General features: G+C 42.6%; 2 protein-coding genes across 9 annotated transcripts in view; one reads left to right on the top strand and one right to left on the bottom strand.

The window, feature by feature from the left end:
* The window catches only part of NTM (neurotrimin), a 597,738-nt gene that overhangs the window by 51,335 nt on the left and 525,470 nt on the right, over positions 1-20,933 (bottom strand). The gene's annotated exons all lie outside the window — the stretch shown is intronic.
* LOC142107272 (opioid-binding protein/cell adhesion molecule homolog) overlaps positions 1-20,933 on the top strand; it is a 550,917-nt gene that overhangs the window by 525,750 nt on the left and 4,234 nt on the right. For all 5 annotated transcript variants that reach the window (XM_075190599.1, XM_075190600.1, XM_075190601.1 and 2 more), the window contains 2 exons: positions 14,256-14,369; positions 18,761-18,895. In XM_075190599.1, the coding sequence (XP_075046700.1) occupies positions 14,256-14,369; positions 18,761-18,895 (249 nt within the window). The remainder of the gene's footprint in view (positions 1-14,255; positions 14,370-18,760; positions 18,896-20,933) is intronic.

Here is a 20,933-nt window from a genome sequence, read left to right as displayed (position 1 = left end):
CCAAAAAAAAAATGGCATTATGTATTTCATGTGTTTGCTTTTGTAAGATTTGAGCAATTTCCATGCGATTTGTTACTAGGCTCTCTCTGACCATTACGTTGTTTGCATTTTTATGTATTTCTATGGGGTACCAATTATCTAAAAAATTAGAGCCAAACTAGCAAAACTGATGTCATTTTCTGAATCAGCACCATACAGTTATCACTTTATTATGATTGGTAATAAATGAGTGTTGACCAGTGTTATAAGACGACAATTACAGCTATAGACTACATAATCTTATCCAAGTTAGGTATATCTTCATCTGTTTCCCAGGAATTATCAATCATATAAAATTGATTGACCAATCATCTGTGCCTAGGCCATACTACCAATCAGGATCTCAGACAGTCATTCTTCTCACGGCCCTGTCTGCTCCAATAATTCACTTTGTGCCTAATTGCAGATTTTCAGGCCTGTCCTTTGATCCCTTCCATAAATCCCTCATTTCCCCCTGACGGCACAGTACTATTAGACATAGGAGGACTGGAATTACATTGCTTATTGCAGAGCAGATGTGAGGATGGGTAATAATTGTCCAGCATCTGTTAGACCTGCAATCTCCTTTCCATCAGTCGCAGCAAGCCTATAGCATCCTGCAGCATGGTACCTGTAATGTTCTTATTAACTCTTATTTATACAGTGATTTATAGTATCAGGTTGTCAGACTGAGGTCATTTCATATCTCTGATTTCTGCACTTATTACTGTATCCCCCATCCCTTCAATAGGGCATAGTATGTGACATTCTATTATATAGGTATTACATAGTGATCCTGCCTTCCTCTCAGCTTCTGAATAATATATGTGACATTCTATTATATAGGTATTACATAGCGATCCTGCCTTCCTCTTAGCTTCTAAATAATATATGTGACATTCTATTATATAGGTATTACATAGGGATTCTGCCTTTCTCTCAGCTTCTGAATAATATATGTGACATTCTATTACATAGGGATCCTGCCTTCCTCTATATGTGACATTCTATTATATAGGTATTACATAGCGATCCTGCCTTCCTCTCAGCTTCAGGATAATATCTGACATTCTATTATATAGGTATTACATAGGGATCCTGCCTTTCTCTCAGCTTCAGGATAATATATGTGACATTCTATTATATAGGTATTACATAGGGATCCTGCCTTCCTCTCAGCTTCAGGATAATATATGTGACATTCTATTATATAGGTATTACATAGCGATCCTGCCTTCCTCTCAGCTTCAGGATAATATATGTGACATTCTATTATATAGGTATTACATAGCGATCCTGCCTTCCTCTCAGCTTCCTCTCAGGTTTGTGATATGTTACTATATAGATGATATATCAATATCACAAATAAATAATTTAAATACACACACTCTCCCCTGTCCTGTTCCCAACTCTCACAGGAGTCCACAAACTTCTTCCACTGACTTCTAGGTTTATTGTTAGTTTCTTCTTCCTCCAGTCCACAGCCCCATAAGTATTATGATGCCTTTCTGTACCCACTGGTTAAGCCATTAGTGTCATTGTCACTAACCTACCCTCCGCAACCTTGCCTCCTCTTCTCGTCACTGTAACCATCCTTCCCTATCTATGCTCTTCTTTCAATTGCTTATTCTGCTCTCCACTTACTTACCTCTACACTGTTACTTGTGTGTCATATCTACATCCACGCTGCTCCAATACCACAGTTTCTTATTCTTATTTTCGCTATCTCTCACTTCTAAGTTCCTCCATCCCCACCAGGTCCCCCCTCCTGTCAAGCTCCGCCATCTTCACCACTTCTTCTCCAGACGTTTAGTGCCTTCCCTCCTAATCCAGGCTCCTTGTCCAATACCCGCTCTCTCCCCTCACTCCATTCCTTACCCACCCCTACGAGCCAGCATCCCTGCTAATTCATATGTACCCACTACTGTCCTCCTCTCCTGTTCTCTCTCGAATGCCAGATCTGTCTGCAACAAGCTGAACTCCATCCATGACCTTTTCATCTCCAACTCCTTTAGCCACTATCGCTGACACCGGCATCACATCTCCAGTTGTGCCTCTCACTTGGTGGCGTTTCTTTCACCAACACCTCTAGACCTGGTGGCCATATACATCTTTCTCTTGCCTGCTGCATTTTCCTGGTCATTTCCTACCTCCATCTGCTCCTCAACCCTATCCCACCTCTGTTCCATTTCTTCTGACTCCTGCTTCCACCTCTTCAACCTGTCCTTCTCCTCTGGTAGCACCCTCATTTCCTTCTGGAGTACCCTTGTGTTACCCATTCTCAAAATATCGTCCCATGACCCTTCCACTCTCTCTACTCCCTGACCTCTCTCCTACCCTTTACCTCCAAGCTTCTCGAGGGGCTTCTCTACAACCACCTCATCACCTTCTACTTCATCCCTGACCCACTACACTCTGGCTTTCACTTCTTCCACTCCACAGAAACTGACCTTACCACAGCCAAAAATTACCGTCTGTCTTCCTTATGGACCTCTTTTGTGGCCGTTGACAACATGGATCACCCTCTAGTCCTGCAAACCCTTCATTCCATTGCCCTCCAGGACACTGTGCTCTCCTGGTTTACCTCCTCCCTTTCCAACCCTTTCTCTGTCTCCACCCCTAACTCTACGTCCCCTCCTCTTCACATTCCCCAAGAGTTTAGTTTTGTCCCCCTTCTCTTCTCCATATACACTTCTTCCCTTGGTGATATTATTAGCTCCTTTGGACTCTAATACCATGTATACACATTTACACCTTCATAATATCTCCAGGATCAGATCCTTTCCCACCCTTGACACACAAACTCTCATCCACCCGACTATTGCAACCTCCTCCTCCCAGGCCTCCCTCTCACTCATCCCTTCCCACTTTACTCTGTGCTCAATGCTGCCGCCCATCTTATTTTACTCTCTCATTGCTTTGCATTGGCCTTTCTTCTCTGCCAGTCACTACACTGGTTCCCTGTCCCTTGTATACCTCACCCTTTAACCACTGCCCTTTTGCAACCCCATTTCCATCTCCTTCCCACTGGTTACCTCTTCTCATTCACGCTTTCAAGGCTTCTCCTGAGCTGCTCCTCACCTCTTGAACTCACTACCACATATAGTTAGACTTTTCTCTAGTCTCCAAAACCTCAAAGATGCCCCAAATGTCTTTTTGTTAAGGCCTACTAGGCTTCCTCCTAACTCAACTGCTACTGTGCCACCCATACTCCTGTTATAGCACAATCAGAGTCCTCTTTCCTCATGTTTCCTCTTTAGTGTCCTAGCCACCTGCACTCTCTGGTCTGTATGTCTTTTTTAGCGCCCCATTAGCCAGAACTGGGCATTGGCTCGATTCCCGCTTATACCCCTGGTCTGTCTTATTCTCTCCTATGCAACTTGTTCTGTCTGCTCTTTGTATAATTGGTATTTGTTTGCCCTACTACATCATTTGTTATAGTTTAGTTCTGTTCTACTAAGTAACTTGTTTGTTGTCTGCACAGTGTGTAATCGGTAAGTAGTTGTTTCACCCCCATTGTACAGTGCTGCTCTTATAGATCATAATAATGATATTATATAGCTATTCTGTAAGTATGCTGCCTTCCGGATAATGTATGCGACATTCTTTTATGTAACTTTTATATAGCAATTGTTATGTGCGTATTGTCGCTAACCAAAAACGATTGTCGAACCTCGATTTGTGTTTCCAACGCACAAAGATTTATTCGCAAATAGTAGAATAATATGTTCAAGCGAAGTGATAATAAATACAGCCGTTACTTATCGCAGGCGCTCTGGATCCAGTGTGCAGTCATTCAATCCTGAAGTCTGGGGACAAGATGTCTGAACACTAGATGTGAAGCTGCTGCTTATATGCACACAGAAATACAGTAATACAATGAAGGTGGTATAGCTTGCATCTATTGGTCCAGGTCTCAGGAAGGTCCAAGGGGTTGTCAATCATTGGCTAGTTCATCCTAAGGAATCCAAAGGAGGGGGTCATCTCTTCAGGGGGTATGCTCTGCTCTTCCCGCCAAGATTCCTTAGTCTTAAGTAGTTCATAATTCACTATCATTCATAACTTGTGTATGCGCTCTGCGATTCCCTCGCAGGGTGAACCAAACAGTAAGAAATGTTAAGAGGTTTATTATGATTCCTTCAACCTGTTCCGTATATTTCACTAATATGCATGTAACTTTAATATAACATATAAATACTACTATATTTCGACATAAATGACTATGTGTTGCAACTACCATTAATGTGTACTATTTTATAAGTATGCGTGTTTGTGCGAATGTATGGTAAAAGACCAAATACTGTTGCTGCCACGTGTAGTAGCTGCGTACGCCCTTTCACGTCGTAGCGTGCCCTTGTACGCAGTAGCGTACCGTACGCATCTTTTCAGGCAAAGACAACCAAGTTTGCTCGATTTTAATTGAAATGACTTTATCCAATTTGGTGACTTCGACACTATCCTGTCCTCTTCTCTGCTTCTAGATAGTGTATATGACATTCTATTATTATATAAAGTGATATCATTCATGGCTAAAGTAATAAGAAATTAGTGCTTCTTACAAAACAATATGGTCCCTGATACTATGTGGAGAACGGACTTGTTTACTGATCAGGAAAATATGGTTTTGTGGCCCCGTGATGGAATGTTATACCTCTGGTTGGTCACAGTAACTATCTGCATATTCTATTACTAATATTATGTGAAAGGGAAGGAGTTTCCAGAAAGAAACCACTTGTATAATTCTTCAACCCTCATTGCATTGTAATAATATCGCTATTTATTGTAATGCACTTTATCCTCTACCTATTCTATTATTTTATCACTTAATTTATCTCCTGATCCGGCACTCTCTACCCCTACTCTAATCATTTCTATCTTTACCCTACTTATCTTTATTTATTTACAAGGTTCTTACCACCATATATAGACTCTTATCTTTTATCTCTATCCACATTTCCTGCTTCCTTCATCCTCTCCTCTATCACCCTCCTACTCTTTATATGCTATTCTGCTTCGGATTTTGGTTATTTTCCCCCATTTTTTAACACTAATTGCATTTATTATCATTTCTTCGACCTTCTTTGCAATTTAATTTTATCTCCGTTTATTATTATTGTCAATGTACATTATCCGATACCCACCCTAACTCTTATTGTGTTTACTTATTTTATCGACTTATCCAGCACTCACTACCTAAATCGTAACCATTTCTTTCTTTACCCTACTTCTCTTTATTTACTTACAAACTAAGGTTCTTGCCACCATGTATAGACTCTAATCTATTTTCTCCATCCCTGTTTCCTTCATCCTCCCCTCTATCACCATCTTCCCATTTCCTTCCACCTATACACCCAGAACCAGTATCTATTATCCATTACCTGTTCACACTCCTGCACCGGCTTCTCTATATATATATTAGTCTTCCCCTTGTTCTAACTAGAGTCCCCTCTCTACATCCCACTTACAGCTATTGCACCTAAAGAGTAGGCTGCACTGAGAGCAGGTTCACTCTTCTCCCATGGATTGGGTCAGTTTGTCACAATCCCCATTCAGGCTTTAAGTCCTGGATGGACCAGCATGGCCGGGCCCTATACGAGTCGCAGAGGGTTGCTCTGGCAGTTTCTATAGCTGATGCTATTTCCTCAAGATTAAAACTTTACATTGAAATAATATTTATTTCCTGTTAGCATTTGTTATTTACTCTATATTTATTATTATTTATTTACGTTAAATGGACACTAAACAAAAAACAAAATCAATTATTGTAGCTGGAGCGACCGTATGGAGCAGGGTCACTCGTGCTGGAGCACAAACATTCTATCACAGAAGGATCTGTTCACACCATATTATAGGAGTATTGGTCCATGGAGCGTGCAAAGCATCAGGAAGGGTTAAAAATTCCTCATTACCACAAACACCTGCGGCTTTGTGCCCATCTAATTAGTGTCATTATTCTAGTGTTCACGCTGTAACTCTGTGTCTGGAAGCTAATTGTGGAGCTATATTCAATATACCTGTGAAAGAATGAGACGATGATGTCATCATACAACCCCCTCACCAGTAACCTCGAAACAAAGTAATTTCATTCACGCAGTTTGTCTTTTTAATTCCAGTGCAATGTTTGGTAGGTAATTTGCACCCCTGTTGTGCATTTTTCATTATCTATAAGTAAAGGGTTGAAGTGAGATTAATTAGGGGCAGCTTTGCTATTATATGGTGATGGAGCAGTCAGGCTGCTTTATGTAATATGATTATACCTACAAGGATCTACAGTCACAGAACGTCACAGCTCTGTAACATTACTCTCACCTACCCAGCATCTTCTGCACCAAAAATATCACCTTGTCTTCTAATGAGGTCCCGGGATGTTTGATAGTTGTACACAAGGACTAGTGACTGGTGCACTGTACAGGTTTTAGGTTTAGGACATTTGTGTAGGAGGGTTGGATTATTTGGGAAATATGACATGAAAAGACCAGCTGTGAGCTAGAAAGGTAAAGTGCACTGTTCAGTGTTGTGGTATGAAGTGAAGTGTTATAGGTCATGTAAATAGAGTGTGTTCAGTTGTACTCCTGTAAACTGGGTCTTTACTTGCATTACCAGGAATATGTGACAACTAGTGCATTATAATACATGGGCTAATTTTAACAATTTTTGCTTTTAATTATATGAGACATGTGACCGCACCAAGTCTGCTGCATTCAGTATTGGTTTTTAACACTGCGTTGATCAATGCTGATTAACACATGCTCCTGAGTGAGCCACATTGATTTTAATGACTTTGTATGTTAATGTGGTTTTCATTCCCTAATTAGCTGATAAGAACCGCATCTGCACATGCTAATCGCTCACGTGTGTCACTTGGAAACACTGCGACAACGCTTGGAAAAGTTGTGCAATGTATAGCTCAGCGGTGGCCAACTTATGAGCTTTGAATGTGGCTCCTGGCCGGGAGCATCAATGAAGTATAGATGTCTAGGTGTCAGCAGGGGCAGTGTCTCTGTGTAATGCAGGGAGGTCACAGTGTCACAGACAATCCAATTAGGGAAGGAGGAGGACAGAGTGTAGTGTGCTCTTCCTCTGCGCAGGGCAAGTAAGGGACATGTGACATCTGATAGCATGTGAAGAGGCTGATGGCCATGTAAGGAGATGTGATGGCATTTAGGGAGATCTGATGGAATATGTGAAGGCATGTGGGGGAGGTCTGAGGAATTGTGGAGTGTGCTTACACAGTAGTAGAAGAAGAAGAAGTGTGAAGAAGCTATAAGTGGCCCTTTGAACCCTCCTCCGCTGGACACAGCAGTGAGGTAAGATATCTGCTGATTTGATGATTATTTTTAACATTTTGCCAATGTTGGATATTTTATTTTTTGCTTAGCAAGATATTGTAAAATGTATTATATTTTCAATGTATGTACATGTTTATACTGGGTATATGTATATGTACAGTCAGGTCCATAAATATTGGGACATTGACACAATTCTCATATTTTGGGCTCTATACACCACCACAATGGATTTGAAATGAAACATACAAGATGGGCTTTAACTGCAGACTTTCAGCTTTAATTTGAGGGTATTTACATCCAAATCAGAAGAACGGTGTAGAAATTACAACGGTTTCTGTATGTGCCTCCCACTTTTTAAGGGACCAAAAGTAATGGGACAAACTAAACAATCCTACATCAAACTTTCACTTTTTAATACTTTGTTGCAAATCCTTTGCAGTCAATTACAGCCTGAAGTCTGGAACGCATAGACATCACCAGACGCTGGGTTTCATCCCTGGTGATGCTCTGCCAGGCTTCTACTGCAAATGTCTTCAGTTCCTGCTTGTTCTTGGGGCATTTTCCCTTCAGTTTCATCTTCATCAAGTGAAATGCAGCTCAATCGGATTCAGGTCAGGTGATTGACTTGGCCATTGCATAACATTCCACTGGTTGCTTTTGCAGTATGCTTCGGGTCATGGTCCATCTGCACTGTAAAGCGCCGTCCAATGAGTTCTGAAGCATTTGACTAAATGTGAGCAGATAATATTGCCCGAAACACTTCAGATTTCATCCTGCTGCTTTTGTCAGCAGTCACATCATCAATAAATACAAGGGAACCAGTTCCATTGGCAGCCATACATGCCCACGCCATGACACTACCACCACCATGCTTCACTGATGAGGTGGTATGTTTTGGATCATGAGCAGTTCCTTTCCTTCTCCATACTCTTCTCTTCCCATCACTCTGGTACAAGTTGATCTTTGTCTCCTCTGTCCATAGGATGTTGTTCCAGAACTGTAATGGCTTTTTTATATGTAGTTTGCCAAACTCTAATCTGGTCTTCCTGTTTTTGTGGCTCACAAATGTTTTACATCTTGTGGTGAACCCTCTATATTCACTCTTGTGAAGTCTTCTCTTGATTGTTGACTATGACACATATACACCTACCTCCTGGAGAGTCTTCTTGATTTGGCCAACTGTTGTGAAGGGCTTTTCTTCACCAGGGAAAAAATTCTTCTGTCATCTACCACAGTTGTTTTCCGTGGTCTTCCGGGTTCTTTGGTGTTGCTGAGCTCTCCGGTGCGTTCTTTCTTTTTAAGAATGTTCCAAACAGTTGATTTGGCCACACCTAATGTTTTTGCTATCTCTCTGATGTGTTTGGTTTGATTTTTCAGCCTAATGATGGCTTGCTTCACTGATAGTGACAGCTCTTTGGATCTCATATTAAGAGTCGACAGCAACAGATTCCAAATGCAAATGTCACACCTAGAATCAACTCCAGACCCTTTACCTACTTAATTGATGATGAATTAACGAGGGAATAGCCCACACATGTCCATGAAATAGCTTTGGAGTCGATTGTCCCATTACTTTTGGTCCCTTAAAAAGTGGGAGGCACATATAGAAACCGTTGTAATTCCTACACCGTTCACCTGATTTGGATGTAAATACCCTCAAATTAAAGCTGAAAGTCTGCAGTTAAAGCACATCTTGTTTGTTTCATTTCAAATCCATTGTGGTGGTGTATAGAGCCCAAAATATGAGAATTGTGTCGATGTCCCAATATTTATGGACCTGACTGTATGAAAGGTAAAGTACCTATAGATATTTTTTGGCTCTTGGTTTCTGACCGGTTGGCTACCTTTGGTGTAGCTGTTCTGTAAGTGTTATATGACAGTGTGGCACAAAAACTGCCACCAAAGAAATTAATGGTTAAACCTACCTGTGCACCCTAGAGGCGTGTTTATCAATAGGCCCAGATTTATGCTTTCACCTCAACTAATGTTTAACCCCCTCATTGCTAAAGATTATAGCTTTTGTCTGCAGCATATACCGCAAGTGTCCTCTGATGAGTGTTGCCCACAGCTAGTTACTGCCAGAGGGAGCAGAATTGACAATGTCATATGTGAGGATACCGGGTTTAATGTAATCGTCTGCACGGCACAGCTGGCCTACTCGGTACCTACCCAAGGTTCAAAATCACCCAGTCAAATATCCAAAATAAAACAATTAAGTTTATTTAACATAATGGTAGCACGAAAAAGCTATAAACATATATAAACAATAACGTGCAACAAATAACACTATACTCTGGCACAGACAACATACAGGGCAAATTTTAGCGTTGGTGGATATTATCACCACTAACACTCTTGTATATTAAACAAAGCAAAAAAAAAGCTGTATTGCTGGTGGACATTGGCTTTGTGCTTGTGGTGAACAATCAAACACGTTAAAGAATAATATTGCAGGATAAATAGATATATTGTTGATAACCTACCCGACTCTCACCTTGCCCCTCTTAAGTCTATCCTCAATGCTGCTGCCCTCCTCATTTTTCTCTCCCGCCGCTCTATCTCTGCGGTCTACCTCCATCAGTCCCTACATTGGCTCCCTGTGGCCTACAAAATTAAATTTAAACTCCTCACTCTTCAAAGCTCTCAATCAGTTTCCCCCCTACATCTCCAATCTCATCTCTATCTACACTCCTCGCTGTCCCTTCTGCTCTGGCAGTGACCACCACCTCACTGATCACCTCTTCCCACTCCTACCTCCAGGACTTTGCCCAGGCAGATCCCTAGCTATGGACTGATCTCCCATGTCCCATCAGGTTAGTCTCTACTCTCAAAGGCTTCAAGTGTGCCCTCAAGACTTATTTATTCAAGCCTATCAGCCTTCCACCTAACTCCCTTGTCCTGGCTTTTACCCCCACTCCCCCAGTCGATACCATCCTATACATTGTGCTCCATCTGACTGTCCCCTAACTTGTGCTCCTTCAAACGGGCACTTAAAACTCACCTCTTCCTCAAAGCCTACCAGCCTTGCACCTAGATGCTATAAGTATCTTATTACTGTACCGAGGCTCACCATTGGGCCTCTCTCCATGCTTGTTCTCATCACCTCTCTTCCCAGCCCTTTACTCGCTCCTCCTGCGCTTGATTTCCTCTTCAGACTCCTCTTTGTGCCTACTGTCTGTCTGTCCTCCCTTTAGGATGTAAGTTATTAGGAGCTCCACCATTTCTTCTGCTCCAACAATTATAGAGATATAATGAATATGCCTGGAGCTTCTGGAGTTCTGGTTTACTCCGTTTTTGTTCTGTACTGTTTTACCTGTAAGGTCAAATGTTTGTATCGTATGCAGTGCTGCAGAAACATTGTGGCGCCTTATAAGGAAACAATAATAGTTTATGTCTCCCCCTTCCCTTTAGGATGTAAGCTACAAGCAGGACTCTTTCCTTTTGTTCTCCTAATATCCCATCGCCCTCTGTACCTCTTTGTCTGCTTCTCTAGCCATGTTTTCTTAAGCTTAGGCCTTACTTATCCCCCTAAGATTAGAGGAGAGGAAGTTTCACAACTAGTAAAGGAAGGGTTCTTTACAGTAAGGGCAGTCAATATATAGAATTCACTGCCAGGGAAGGTTGTGATGGCAGAAAGGGTTAAACAAATTTGTAGCGGAAATGTGTATCCAGGGATACGACAGTTAATTAAAATGGAGGACAATACTGGATATAGGGAAAAAATAGGACTGCAATATTGGGTCCGGAGGGATTTTTCCTGATTTGAAACAGATTGATGGTTGTTTAATCTGGATCAATTTTAAATATAAGAAAGGGATCGCAGGAGATCCAAAACAGGTTGAACTTGATGGACTGGTGTCTCTTTTCAACCTCATCAACTATGTTAGTATGTTATCACTGGTTATCACTCTCACTCACTGTCCCACAAATAATTCGATCTGCATATTATATCTGCAAGTTACCTGTATATTTATTCATTATGTCTGGTCTTTGTATTTTGTTCTTCATGTATCGTGTTATGTATATATCATGTACGGCACTGCAGATCCTTTGTGGCGCCTTATAAATAAAAGATAATAATAACAACAACCCACACAGTTACAGTCTATGGGGTACCAGACAAGTACCTGTCCGATCACTACCTGGTGCTTTGGCTGCTAGATCCATGGTTCCGATGTTAGAATAACTGCATGATTTACATCGAGCTACATATGACCTGTGTGTTTCTCCTGTTAGACCAGGATCTGGGAAAAGCTTGAGGTCTATAAATATGAGCAACATGCGCTCTCACCCAGTGACTGACAGCTTGGCAGAAATACACTGGCTGGATTGGGCCAGTGATGTCACAGCAGCTGAAATGACCTGTATCATATTCTATTCCCTACAGATGCGGGAGGAGATTTGGCTGTTTGTAATGGACTGGCAGGGGATACATTCCTTTATTACAGGGTGACACTGAACGTGAACAGTGTAAGGTTTTGCGGTCCTTTAATCCAAGCAGACACTATATATGTATCTCATTTCTGTACCGAGGCCCAGCATTTGCATGATGTCCTGTGTGTACAAGGAATTGGCTTGTTAGCACTTTTATTAAGGTGGATTCTGGTGCTGCTCAAAGAGACATTTCATATTTACCTGGAATCTCCAATATAACATAGGTTCAATGCTTTCTCCTCCTGGCCTCGCTGCTGTCACACAGGGGGTGAGGGGCACTGGGAGTCCAGAATAAGCTCTAGTCTGCTCACTCTACCGCCAGGCTCTGTGGCCTTCGCAGAAATCCTCAGATAACTTTATCTTGAACAATGCAACAGATGTCTGGTATCAAGCTCTGATTTATTATATCTTTCCTATTTTTTTAATTAATCACTGATAAAAGGCTGAGGACGACTTCTGGAGATAGATATAATGATATGCTTTTATCACATAGTGCAGATTATAGAGAACAACATGAAGCATTACCATAAAAATAAGCCAATTTCAATGTGATATCAGCTGTTACCCTTAATGACAGAGTAGATCCTGGCGACGATTGAGCTGTGTTCTCCGTGTTCCCGTAGCCAGCTATTAACAAGAGCCGCGTCTGCTGTACATTGTGTTATATCTGATATTGATCACTTCACAGTGAGACGTTGAAAGCTGATAAACTCATACTACATTATGAAACATCCATTAAAGGATAAAGTATCTTATTGATGAGGTCTTTCAGTTTCTCGCTGTGTCAGTACATTGCGCTGCTCATTTAAAAGTCCAAATAGAATGGGGGTGACTGAAGTCTCAGGTATATGAATCTGTCAATCTCCTGTCTGGGGAGTTGCAGCCACTTAGCAAACACAACACCGGCGGCTCCAGCTTAACCCTATGTATCTGCCGACAAGGCAAAAATAATATGTTCCAACAAGACACCCTATTAATCTGCAATAACAAAGTATTGTAACATCAACTCCATTGTTCTACAGCAAAAGTGATCATTTGGTAATATAGTTATAAACCTGGGCTCTGGACTCTCCATGGTAAAGACTGCCCTAGTGATGAAAGGTAAACAGCAGATACATGCTGGACAAATCACTGCAGTTATTTTAGGTGTCTGGTAGGACTTGGTCCTTGGACAGCCTCAGATCTGGGTTAGAGCCCATTGTGCACGCCTGCTCCCAGCAGTGTCGTCCTGACCCTATGGAGCTATATCTGTGTCCTAGAATTGTCCAGTGGTGATCTGCCCAACACTTGGGGAACAGGTGGGCATCTGTTGGCATTGGAACTGAGCAGAGCCCCCAGAGAAGAAAGATCTGTCACCAACCCTGCAATAAATGTTATGTTACCCATTTGTGCAACCTGTAGGATGGGGGTATGAGATGAGTTTCCCAAATCACCTCCTGTCCTAAGTATATGAACTGTTATGATTTGAGTCTGCATCCACCCAGGGGAGCTGTGTATATATAGTTGTACTAATATCTCTCCTGCTGCAGCCATAAGAACTGGGGCAGGATATTATTATACAACTAATGCCGGATGCCACATTAATCACAAATCTCCCGCAAGTGCCAGTGGGGGTCCCCACTGAAGCAGTAATTAGGTGTCACTAGGTTGGCAGCATGGTGGCTCAGTGGTTAGCACTTCTGCCTCACAGCACTGGGGTCATGGCCTTATATGTGTGGAGTTTGTGTGGGTTTCCTCCCACACTCCAAAAACATACTAGCAGCTTGACCTTAGGCTCTCTCAATCTGTCTGTGTGTGAGTGAGAATTAAGACTGTAAGCTCCAATGGGGCAGGGACTGATGTGATGTGATGTGGGACTGTACAACGCTGCAGAATTAGTGGTGCTATATAGATGATGATGACGACGACTATTGTAAGAGTAAAAATGTTTTACTGAATGCAGTTGGCTGGAACTGCCCTGCCAGGAATGTCACAGCCATACTAGTAGTATGCCTGGTCAGTCTGCCTCCTACTTCTCATGTGCAGCAAAAGCCAAATGCAGAATAGGGCTATTGTGTCGCGCCCCCCCCCCCTCCCTCCCCCACAACCTTACATTTACTCGCCTTCTACTGAAACACCCTTTTACCCTTCCTAGGCTACTGTACCTGATTATCCCCCTCTGTTCTATCCTACCTGTTTACCCCGCTTACACAGTTCACACAACCTTATATTTAATCTCTTTCTATACTGAAACAACCTCTGACCCCCTGACTAACCCTGGATTGTATCGCCCCACTAAGCACTTTCTCTTTGTGTAATCTGGCTGGACCAACATGCAATGTGTAGCACTTACCCTCATGTATCAGACTCCCATTGTCCTATAGATAGTAAGCTTGCGAGCAGGGCCCTCTTACTTCTGTGTCTGTTTTATTATTGTGTTCGTTACTAATTGTAAAGCGCTGTTGAGTGTCAAGGCAGTATATAAATAAACAACCGTTATTAACTAAACATTTTCTCTTTGTTATTTTTCTACAGTTCCTCCCCAAATATTAAATATCTCATCAAATGTGACTGTGAACGAGGGCAGCACTGTCGTCCTTCGCTGTCTGGCCACCGGCAGACCTGATCCCGCCGTAACGTGGAAACATTGTAAGTCTATGCAAACATGAGAATATAATAGTAATAAGGCCCCTGCCCTAAGACATTAACAGTACAATAGACCTGGATGAGAGCGATGTGTCAGAGAACTATAAATCGTTTCTCTACCCGTATCTGATAATACTGAATACAGCGGCTTCAGCACTATGAGCCTCACTGCTCTCTGAGTGTCAGCTCTTTGGATAGCGTAGATGCCTGTATTGTGCTGTGTATTAGTAGTAGTGTATGTTTCATGTAACGTTACACATATGACACCTATATACAGTGTTTTCAGTGGTAATAGTAACGAAACTATACCGCACTAGGAGTAATCCAACCAATGACAGCCTCACTGGTTCCTCATATGATGCGTACAAGAGTGCCCCCTCTGGTGGTGATGCTGCTGCTGCATTGTGTGATCACATCTACATGGCTGATGCTGGAGGAAGAGTCCTATGTGTCCCTGAAGGCTGGGCTGGTGAGACAGAGATTTAATGGTTTGATTTGGCTCTGAGCTTCCTTCATCTGAAGATTCACAAACACCTTTTCCCCCAGCTCCCTTGGTGGTAGATTTTAATTGGAACATAATATTTAATCTAGGTAATTATAGCGAGTAACTTCACACAAGGTCAGCTAACGAGAGATCCAGCTGTAGCCCAGTATTGTGATTACACAGAAAGTGTCATCATCATCCTCCCCCCCTGGAATCCTGTAGAACATTTCTGCATATTGTCTTAGTGATATATCTGTAACTTCCCTCGGACAGCTCACAAGGTCTCTGGAATAGCCATGCGTACCACAATATACCACTGCAGGGTTTACATTCTGTCTCCAATTAGCTCTTCTAAATCCTCCACACATTTAAATAAAACTCTCATTTTACCCAACCTGAGAAGGACACGCACATTTGCATATTAAGTGTAAGATCTAATTAAAACTCTACACATTTCTATTTCCACTTTCCTTTCTCTGCAAGTTCCCTTGAGCTGCTGGCATTAGAGAAACTGTCTGCTGTCCCCATTCTGTCAGAGTGAGAAGGGAAAGAGGCAACAGGACCGAGACAAGGAGGCAAAGTTTCAGGAACCAGGAGAAATGAGAAAAGGGAATTAAGACAGAATTGTACAAAATTCTCATGATAAAATAATTGCACAAAAAAATAGAAAAATTGGAAAAAAGAAGACTCTGAATTGGGAGAGAAAACCCAGCACACAGAGAGCATTGAGATTCACTATAGCGAAACAGACATGCAGCAAGATAGCGGCTGGTAACAGGCCGTGGCTTGAAATGAAGAGGAGGATTTAATGCCCTATAAAACGAGCGCCAGTGACAGGCACAAGATTCTTCAGGAGATGGAAGAACATCTTTTGGCCCGGTGCACGACTCCCTCACAGAATGAACTTGCTATTTATATGCAGATAATTGTTGAAGAGATGTATTCCCAGCACAGCACTCTATGGGGGCTGTGAATCACTACAGAGCGCCAGTGAAACTGTGAAAACCTTGGCTCTTCTAGGCTGCCATTTCCCATGCATTATTTAGAGGCTGGGAGGTGTTTGATGCTGGAATAACAGACTGAAGGCAAACACAGAATAATCTGCTCATCGTCACTGTAGGGACTGGTTCTCCAGCACAGAGGAAGGATGGGGGGTGTTATATATACCATATCGAGGCTTACTCACAAAGTGAGCAATTTTTAGCTTCATCCCATTCACTTGCACAGGAGCAAAAAATGATTTTTTTTCTCCCCTAGTATTAGTGCAAAAAGACCTATTCAACTGTTACAGCCTGAGAGCGGTGAGAAGAGGGACAGTGAAATGTACCTATAGATGCCACATATAGTCCATGTGACAGGATGGACCGCCTATGCCACCCTGTCTATTGTTCCTGGGAACCGGCTGGGCTTACCTTGCCACCGTCCCCTTTCTTTATCCCAAATTGCGCCCTCTAACTGCAGTAGGAGAGGCTTACAATGCTGCCACCACCGGCTCCTACACCAGCACCTAGAACCACGTCCTTCTAAGTAACTATCACTGCTAGTGAACCCCCTTGCTGGTACCCCTGATTTCTTCCTATGGATCAGGGTTGCTGTGGATGGATCCCCCCTGGCCTATCACACTGGCCACAGCTGCAGGTAGCAGGCAGAGCGTTAGTACTGGATGCTGGGTCCCAACCTCAGAACGGATTAGATTGGTCTAATCTGTGGTCACAGGAATTACAGCAGGTAAGTAGTCGTCAAAGCAGGTCCTTCAAGCAAATGATGTTTATTTGCTCAATGACAGTTACATTCACTAGTTGAAGGTACTAGTGACATCCAGAAAGGTACAGGTGGTATAATACATTACATGGTCTACAGCTCTCCTTTTATACAGATTCTGACAGACATCCCGGCAGGGGGTAGGCTAGCTCCCTGGTCCAGGATGGCTCCGCCACGTCTGAGTTACTTTTAGGATGCAATATGGAATTAAATGCAATGCAAGTGAACAATATTTACACTAATCTGTTATCCTAAAACTTGCTGGTTGCATTATTCGGACAGGATCTGAGCTGCCAGATGAAAAGCCACACAAGACATAAAGGCAGCGCCCTGTGCTGTGTATACAGGCTAAACAGAAGTGTTGACCACTGAGATGAAAAGGTCTACTTAACATGAGTTTACCTGCCTTCAGACAGTCACAGAAAACAAAAACAAATTTCCTCTCTGTCTCAGCAATAAATACATTTCCTATACCAAAATGCACACAATATAAAAACATGATACATTTCTGATGATATAAATTTGCACACTGTGCTAATATTTTAAATATATTATAACAATAAGTTATTTATAAGTGATCCAGTCACAGTCCATGTATAACATATTCTGCCGCAGGGAACTCAACAGCCCAGGTAGGTGCCCTCACCCGAGTATTTTGCTGCTGTGCCTTCTCCACACACGACGACAGGGCAGCAGAAAACAGTTGGGGGCTCTGCAGCTAAGAGCTAACACTAGTCACACATACGTTATACAACGTGTCAAAGACCAGCACAGAGCACTAAATCCCACAGGATAACATTATGCTCAATGTGGAAATCAAGGAATCTATATTTGGAGTCGGTGTTCTTCATTAACCTCGCTACAACACAACATAAAAATGCTAAACTCCATGCCGCATATCACACTACGAGAGCAACATCAGCTCTGACACGGGGCGTCGCACACCAGGGAGTGACATCAGCTGACACGGGGCGTCGCACACCAGGGAGTGACATCAGCTCTGACACGGGGCGTCGCACACCAGGGAGTGACATCAGCTCTGACACGGGGCGTCGCACACCAGGGAGTGACATCAGCTCTGACACGGGGCGTCGCACACCAGGGAGTGACATCAGCTCTGACACGGGGCGTCGCACACCAGGGAGTGACATCAGCTGACACGGGGCGTTGCACACCAGGGAGTGACATCAGCTCTGACACGGGGCGTCGCACACCAGGGAGTGACATCAGCTCTGACACGGGGCGTTGCACACCAGGGAGTGACATCAGCTGAACAAACACCGCTTTCTAAAAAAAAATATTTTTTTTAATTCTCCATTTTCAGTTTCCAAACATAATGCAATGGAAAGGAAGAATGCAGATTAATAAAATTCACGATAAATGTAAAATGATAGATTGCTGCTAAAAAAAATAGTATTTGTAACTTAATAACACAATGATAACGACATTTAATGTGTAATAAGTAATACAACAAACTAAAATCATTTTTTGATGTAGTAATGTTTAAAAAATAATTATTGAAATGAAAAAGTTAAGTTTGTTAAACATAACACATTATGTATGATCTGTATTATAAATAATGTTATTTATGCATATTTCTTTTTTTACACCTTTATTTTAACATTTATTATATGGTTTTTATAATGGAAGTGAAAGCACAAATGTGGTCGTTCAGTTGTACTGCACATGTGTTACCGGCTCACGCATTCAGTAACCGTGACATGATGGGGATTGTAGTACTCCAGTGTGACCTGTGTCCCTGATGTAGTGTTAGCCCCCTTCCAGCCCTGGTAATAAACGTGGCTGGGAGCATAGAGAACGCATCGCTGCCAATAAATAACATGTCCCATACACTCCCCAGCTTCAAATATCACCATAGAAATTCATATCAACTAAAAGAAATGATTTACAATAATCACTTTCACAAACAAATATTCCGGAGAAGACCAAGCAGACTCTTCAGGGGTGGTAGCAGCTCGTCAATGTCAGTAATCGTGTGTGGTTGACAAAGAACGATGAACCAATTCCTACAGAGCAGTTTGTCCCCAGCCTGTCCAACCGGCCCCCAGTTCCCTGAAAGCTCCATACATATAATATAATGTGTCTCTGGGTCTATTATATGTTCTCACAGGTGCTTTGTGTCTTCCAGCCCATAGGTTTGTGAGCGACGATGAATATTTGGAGATCATGGGAATCACACGGAAACAGTCGGGACAATACGAATGCAGCGCTACCAATGAGGTGTCAGCTCCTGCGGTTCGCCGGGTTACAGTCACTGTCAACTGTAAGTGTGTTGTGGTGGGTTACGTGGAGGAGACACAAGAACATCTATATGTTTTTCTCCATCTCTCTCCTCATTATACAATCAACACCCCTAGTTCATGACGCATGTAATTGCACTGTGTGCTACAGATGGAGGATGTGATACAAATATATAATATGATCACAATCCACTACTTCCCCTCACTAAGCACAGCTGATGTTGGCAGAGCTGTCTTGCCACACATGGGAAGCGAGGAGGTCCTGGAGTGTACCCCAGGTCACCTCAGTGCAAGACCTCACCCCTATTACTACCGCACTACGACACATTTCAGAATAAGGTTCACACCTAGGCAGGTATATACCAGAAGTCAAAGACCACTTTTATTGTCGTCATCTACTCACATAACATTTATCTACATCACAGAGTCCGTTATCACACTGATTACAAGGGGAGGGCGTGTGCCCGGAAAACACCTGAACCCCAGGTTACAGGGGCAGGATGAGGATACTTGTGTCTTTGGGGCCTATTTATCAAAGATCTCCCCCCTGTAATTTAGAGGTAAATCCCAGAAAACTGCTGTTTTTACTATGTATTATTCTAGCATCGCAGCAGATATCTCAGATATCTGCTGCTTTGCTTCTCTCATCGTTTTACTGAGCACTCCCCATAACAGTGTATGGGAAGTTCTCAGTAACGCTATGTATCAATGACTGATACTTTGTTTTCAATCATGGTAATGTACGCTATCTGAAGCTGTACGTCATCTGAAGCTGGCGTACATTACCATGATTGAAAAGTTTCACTGAAAACAGCTCTGCACAGCGCATGTGTGGAGGGATCACATGATCCCTCCATCACATGCCTCAGGTTCTTCAGACAGGGATCTCTGTGCGCATGCCCGAGTTGACCGGTCGGCGCATGCGCACATGGATTGAAAGAGGGACGAGCAGCACCGTAGAGGGAGGAGAAGAGAAGACCCAAGTGAAAGGTAAGTGTTAATCTTCACAGGAGCAGCCGTTTATCGGAACGGCTGTTCCTGTGTTGATTTTTTAATACATATGAGAAACTTTTCAATCCACATCTATGCGATGAGGATTGAAAAGTTTCATTCATATTCTGCGGTCATTGGTAAATAGACCCCCATGTGACAGCACGGTCCTTCAATATAAACTGTTCTCCATCAGAAGCGGGTGCAGTTATACCGGTGCTGAATGATGTGATCTACTCGCATCACAGGAAGCCGCTGTATTTAGGAATCTACCAGATCATTCAGTCCCAGCTCCGGGCATTTCCCGCTGGTAAAGAATAACATTGATTTTGGATTACGAGCCTGGAAACAGGGAGGAATTTTTTTGTCCACTCTCAGTTGAGATGTAAAATAATTGCATATATACAATCAGAACATTTCCCATTGACATTACTTTTATAGTCCACACTCACATTACTGAATCTGAAGGGGGGAGACCCCTCATGGCTACAGACCCTATCGTCAGAAATGTACTGTATAATCCTCTGGATGTTACATTTTGTAAAGTGTTGTTTATATTAATCATTCAGAATTCATGTTAATAAATGGGTCTGGTTATATTAAGGGAAATGCCCAGCAAAATAACAGAGGTAAGAGGACAGAATCTGCTACTAAACTGAACAACACTCAGCTCATATCACCCAGCAGTCAGATAATATTGTGAGAATAGGGTACAGATTCCTTGCGATGGGGCGTGGCCACATCCTCAGTGGGGCGTGCATAGTGTCTGGACATTACCAAACACCCTCCCTGAGGACACTCAGGAGGGGTCACTCACACAACCATTCACCACTGTGAGCAGGGCATACTGCCCGATTTTTGACCCAACGGCAATTGGGAAAAAACTTTTGTTTGTTTAGACATTTCCCCAGAACCGGACCATTCCACCAAAAACTGGGAGAGTTGGGAGACTGGTGCCCGCAGGAAAATTTCTGGGGGTACAGTTTGCCTAGAGACTGTTAGAATGAAAGTTACTGGATGACAGGAGAATTTCTGGCATGTTGACTGGAGGCCAATTTGGGGGAGAGAGGG

This window comes from Mixophyes fleayi, chromosome 11, assembly GCF_038048845.1.
Source record: "Mixophyes fleayi isolate aMixFle1 chromosome 11, aMixFle1.hap1, whole genome shotgun sequence".
In the NCBI taxonomy this organism is placed as follows: Eukaryota; Metazoa; Chordata; class Amphibia; order Anura; family Limnodynastidae; genus Mixophyes; species Mixophyes fleayi.
The sequence above is the reverse complement of the archived record's forward strand: the minus strand, read 5'-3'. Positions and strand labels throughout refer to the sequence as shown.